The sequence below is a fragment of the Oncorhynchus nerka genome, linkage group LG13 (assembly GCF_034236695.1).
Source record: "Oncorhynchus nerka isolate Pitt River linkage group LG13, Oner_Uvic_2.0, whole genome shotgun sequence".
Classification (NCBI taxonomy): domain Eukaryota; kingdom Metazoa; phylum Chordata; class Actinopteri; order Salmoniformes; family Salmonidae; genus Oncorhynchus; species Oncorhynchus nerka.
In genome coordinates this window covers 37,801,945-37,807,944 of record NC_088408.1, presented here as the reverse complement: position 1 = coordinate 37,807,944, position 6,000 = coordinate 37,801,945, and the positions used below count along the sequence as shown (strand labels likewise).

At 43.5% G+C, this 6,000-nt stretch overlaps 1 protein-coding gene across 1 annotated transcript in view; it reads right to left on the bottom strand.

Annotated features, from left to right (window-relative positions):
* Positions 1 to 394: 394 nt before the first annotated feature.
* slc16a10 (solute carrier family 16 member 10) overlaps positions 395 to 6,000 on the bottom strand; it is a 57,253-nt gene continuing 51,647 nt past the window's right edge. The window contains exons 4-6 of the mRNA XM_029676978.2: positions 2,693 to 2,836; positions 2,010 to 2,238; positions 395 to 748 (exon numbers count right to left, since the gene is read on the bottom strand). Of these exons, the coding sequence (XP_029532838.1) occupies positions 507 to 748; positions 2,010 to 2,238; positions 2,693 to 2,836 (615 nt within the window). The 3' untranslated portion in view covers positions 395 to 506. The remainder of the gene's footprint in view (positions 749 to 2,009; positions 2,239 to 2,692; positions 2,837 to 6,000) is intronic.

Below are 6,000 nucleotides of genomic sequence, written 5' to 3'. Positions count from 1 at the left end.
GCTTGTATTGAACATTTCTCGGCAATGACGAGAATGATCCTCAATGCCCTTAAAAAAAAATATGCACATTGAAAATGAGGGAATTTTCTAGCGAGGCTGGCCACTGCTTATTCTCATGTAAATAAGTAGTTGCAGACTTCAAAGAGCACCCAAGTAAAGCGTGCGTTCCCTTGTAAGAAATATTAAAGTGAGATTCTCATTTTCCATTTTAACCTTCAAGTTAATTCAACAGCTGCAAGATTGTTTTCCAATCAGATGCATAGCTCTTCAAGATCACCTTCATGTTCAATTGTGTTTGTTGAGTATCTATGTGTTTAACTGATATGTAGTATTACTTCAGCATTTGCCCCACATTCTCCTGCAAAAGAAGCCATTAAAATATTGTTTACACATACACGGGTCAATACATATTTAATCTATACTTGTTTCATACAAAAATATGAGTTCCTGCGAGTGAATATGAATATGTCAAGGTGCATCTTTGTTTTGAGTGTGTTTTGGGAGACTTAGATGACAGATTCGGGGGTTGCGGTCTTCACTGCTAGTGCATCTCCCTGACCCCCACTGTTCCTCTTGAACTCTAGCATCTGCTCCTGGGTGCCATCTTTGGCTGCCTCCTCCTGCTCTCTCCTGATACGCCTAGCCTCCACCCAGGGGATCAGACACAGCACAGCCCCACCGACGATAGGCGGGATACCAGCCAAATAGAAGGCCACGTCATAACTCCCCAGCCTGTCCCTCAGGAACCCTAGAGAGAGAAAGAGACATAAATATCTGGGACTCGTTCATCCATTATCATTTCGTGTCCTAAAGACAAGGAACAACCCCCACAGGTCAGCAATAGCATGCCCCAGTCCTGAGTCCATAACCCCATAACTTCAAACCACAGTGAACACCTTTATTTGGTCCTTTCAGATATAAAACAAAAAGGTAGGCTTATCTGAGCTGGGACAGAGTGATACCAAGTACCCACTGGGCAGAGACGTCAGTTCAACGTCTAGTTTTGATTTACATTTGGTTGAGTTGTCAACTAATGGGAATTCACAGTGAAAATTAAATAAATCATGTTATTGGATTTAGGTAAAAATTTGGGTGAAAAAAACCCCCAAATGCCCTTATGTTGACGACGTTTTGCAAATCCAATCAGTTTTCCACAAGGATTCAACATACATCGTTTTGGTTGAAATTACATGAAAACAACATTGATTCAACCAGCTTTTGCCCAGTGGTAGTGGGTTAGTGTATACCCACTCTTTTAATACAAAGAGCTGATTATTACTGGCTAGTGAAGACGGAGTGGATTGGGGTCAGGGATATTTAGGCCCCTCTGTCTGACCCCCCCCCGTTGTGGATTGTGGTTTCCTTCCCTTAACATCACTAGGTTGCATGACTTCCTGCATTCCCTGCTTCTACCACCCAGTGTCCCTCTCTTCCTGGAATGCTAGTCTATTTCAAAGAAAAAACCTGATGCCTTTTTTTGTAATACAGTGCAAACAGGTTGCACATGACTCATGTGGATATGAATGATATCTAAATTAGAACGAGATTAACATAAATGGACATCTGTGCAGTCAACATTCCAGTGGTGAAATGTATGCATCTTCCACAAGGAATAGAACTTCATAAACAAGTATCATATTCACAAGATAATGTCTCTACTCATTTCAAGTTGTAATTGTAGAAGGTGCAAAGTTGCCATGTTCTGAATCGATTTCTTTAGGTTCCTTTGTGTATGGTAGAGTATGGAGTGTTTCACTTTCACAGTTGACCAGAAACACCAGGTGGAACCAGAGGTTTATAGAAAAACAACTAAAGCTCAGAATCATACTCCAGGGAGAAATGTTTTACAGCGTCAAGCTAAATGCTAATATCTTTCAAACAGTACAGTCTAACCAATTCAGTGGCTCTATGATTGATTTCACTTTTTCCTGCCTCATAATAACTTTCCTATCCCCCCCCGGAAGATGCCATCTCAGACACGGCTAACCGGCTTGACTGCTTAACTGTACCTGCAATAGGAGGCCCCACGGTCATGGGCACAGACATCATGCCCAGCAGGAAGCCGATGGCCTGGGACACGTTCTGAGAGCCCACCAGCTCGAAGGCGATGGGGGCCATGATGCAGATGAAACAGCCGTCGAACAGGCCCATGAGCAGACACACCGCGATCAGCCCCCCGAACACATGACACAGAGGGATCATCATGGACATCACGCCGATGACCATAAACGAAGACACCTGGGCGGGAGGAGACCGGAGGGGATGTCAGAGAGCTGACATGAATGTGATGCACACAGCAGCATTGCTTCTTTGCATTAAATCAGAGTAATGGTTATGACATGGGGTTCAGGCAGGGTAGCCTAGTGGTTAGAGCATTGGACTAGTAACCGAAAGGTTGCAAGTTCAAATCCCGAGCTGACAAGGTACAAAATTTGTCGTTCTGCTCTGAACAGGCAGTTAACCCACTGTTCCTAGGCCGTCATTGAAAATAAGAATTTGTTCTTAACTGACTTGCCTAGTAAAATAAAAGGTAAAAAAAAAGCCTACATCTGAAAGGACACCCTAAATTCTACACATAGTAGACTTTATGGAGAGTGGGGTGTCATCGGGCCAGAAGTAGTGCCCTATATGGGGAATAGGGTATCTTAGACCTAGTCATGACCTGTGCAAGACCAAGGTTAGTAGACTTTACCTGCAGGTAGACTTTGTTAACTCCCTGTACGTAGTCAGCCACCCGGCCGAAGATGAGGCGGCCCACGCCGGATGTGACGCCGATGCACATGAGCAGAACCTCCTTGTTGGCGTCTTCTCCGAAGCGCTCCTCAACATGCTTCATCTATGGGACAGACGCAAAGGACACAAGCGTCTCGTCAGTACTCAGTCACATCAGAACACGGCTGCCACATGCACTTATGGCCGAATCAAATGGCACGTCTAGTGGAAAACAGACACAAAAGGCTAGTAGATGCTTACAATTGATCACTTTCTAGACGTCATAAGAGCGATGGGTAGATATATGGAACATAGAACAATGGTCTTGGCACATTGTGTTCAATGTGCTATAAGGAGGATCTACATGTTTGTGAGAGTATACAGTACATGTTTGTAGTTGTGAGTGGGGGGGGCAGTCTCCTCATGTTTCAGGCATACCCCCGAGGAGTCCTCCCTCTACACCACACCTTTTTCAGAAGTGGGGAAGGCAGGGTGCGCCATTCATACAACTCAGTGAAGCCACCACCATCTCCCAGCCGCCACAGTTATACATACAGGGCCTTCAGGAAGCATTCACACCACTTGACTTTTTAAAAATGTTGTGTTACAGCCTGAATGAAACATTTATTAAAATTGTGCTTTTGTATCGCCTACACAGAATATCAAAGTGGAATTATGTTTTTAGAAAAGTTAACAAAATTGAATAAAAAACTTAAAGCAGAAATGTCTGGAGTCAATAAGTATTCAACCCCATTGTTATGGCAAGCCTATAGAAGTTCCGGAGTAAAAATGTGTTTAACAGGTCACATAATAAAGTTGCATGGACTCACTGTGCAATAATAGCGTTTCACATGTTTCTGAATGACTACCTCATCTCTGGACTACCTCATATCTATAAGGTCCCTTAGTCGGGCAGTGAATTTCTAACACAGATTCAGTTAAAGACCAGGGAGGGTTTCCAATGCCTTGCAAAGGGCACCTATTGGTAGATGGGTACATTTAAAAAAATTAAATTGAAAAAAAGCAGACATTGAATATCCTTTTGAACATGCTGAAATTATTAATGACACTTTGGATGGTGTATCGATACACCCAGCCACTACAAAGATACAGGCGTCCTTCCTAACTCAGTTGCCACAGAGGAAGGAAACCGCTCAGGGATTTCACCATGAGGCCAATGCTGACTTTAAAACAGTTAATAGTTTAATGGCTGTGATAGTAGAAAACTGATGGATCAACAACATTGTAGTTTCTCCACAACACTAACCTAAATGACAGAGCGAACAGGAAGCCTGTACAGAAAACAAATAATCCAAAACATGTATCCTGTCTTCAATAAGGCACTAAAGTAAAACTGGATAAAATGTGGCAAAGAAATTCACTTTGTCCTGAATACAAAGCATTATGTTTGGGGCAAATTCAACACAACACATTACTGAGTACCACTCTTCAAATGTTCAAGCATGGTGGTGGCTGTGTCATGTTATGGGTATGCTTGCCATCGGCAAGGCCCAGGGAGTTTGTTTTGTTGATAAAAAGAAAACGGGAGAGCAAAATCCTAGAGGAAAAGCTGGTTCAGTCTGCTTTCCAACAGACACTGGGAGTGTGGTGCCTGAAAAACAACAACTCACTCAACATCAACAAAACAAAAAGGAGATGATCGTGGACTTAAGGACACAGCAGAGGGTGCACGCCCTATCTACAGCGACAGGACCGCAGTGGAGAAGGTGGAAAGCGTCAAGCTCCTTGATGTACACGTCACTGACAAACTGAAATGGACCACCCACACCGACAGTGTGGTGAAGAAGGCGCAACAGAGCTTCTTCAACCTCAGGAGGCTATATAAATTTGTCTCGTCACCTAAAACCCTCTAACTTTTACAGATGCACAATTGAAAGCATCCTCTCGGGCTGCATCCCCGCCTGGTATTTGAAATGCACCTCCCGCAACCGCAAGGCTCTCCAGAGGGTGGTGCGGTCTGCCCAACGCATTACCGGAGTCAAACGACCCACCCTCCAGGACACCTAAAGCATCTGAAGACCAAAAAGATCATCAAGGACATCAACCACCCGAGCCACTGCCCGTTCCCTCCGCTATCATCCAGAAGGCGAGGTCAGTACAGGTGCATCAAAGCTGGGACCGAGAGACTGAAAAACAGCCATCACTAGCACATTAGAGGATGCTGCCTATAGGCAGAGATATAGGCAGAGAAATTACTGGCCATTCTAAGGAATGGAACACTAGTCACTTTAATAATGTTTACATACAGTTTGAAGTCAGAAGTTTACAAACACTTAGGTTGGAGTCATTAAAACTTGTTTTTCAACCACTCCAAAACATTTCTTGTTAACAAACTATAGTTTTGGGAAGTCGGTTAAGACATCTACTTTGTGCATGACACAAGTAATCTTTCCAACCATTGTTTACAGACAGATTTATCTTATAATTCACTGTATCACAATTCCAGTGGGTCAGAAGTTTACAAACACTAAGTTGACTGTGCCTTTAAACAGCTTGGAAAATTCCAGAAAATGTCATCATGGCTTTAGAAGCTTCTGATAGGCTAATTGACATAATTTGAGTTGTACCTGTGGATGTATTTCAAGGCCTACCTTCAAACTCAGTGCCTCTTTGCTTGACATTATGGGAAAATCAAAAGAAATCAGCCAAAACCTCAGAAAAAAAACAAGTCTGGTTCATCCTTGGGAGCAATTGCCAAACGCCTAAAGGTAAGACGTTCATCTGTACAAACAGCATGCAAGTATAAACACCATGGGACCATGCAGCCATCAAACCGCTCAGGAAGGAGATGCGTTCGGTCTCCTAGAGATTAACGTACTTTGGTGCGAAAAGTGCCAATCAATCCCAGAACAAAGGAGCTTCTGAAGATGCTGGCGGAAACAGGTACAAAGGGATCTATATCCACAGTAAAACGAGTCCTATATCGACATAACCTGAAAGGCCGCTTAGCAAAGAAGAAGCCACTGCTCCAAAACAGCCATAAAAAAGCCAGACTACGGTTTGCAACTGCACATGGGGGACAAAGATCATACTTTTTGGAGAAATGTTCTGTGGTCTGATGAAACAAAAATAGAACTGTTTGGCCATAATGACAATTGTTATGTTTGGAGGAAAAAGGGGGAGGCTTGCAAGCCGAAGAACACCATCCCAACCGTGAAGCACGGGGATGGCAGCATCATGTTGTGGGGGTGTTTTGCTGCAGGAGGGATCGGTGCACTTCACAAAATAGATGGCATCATGAGGGAGGAAAATTATGTGGATATATTG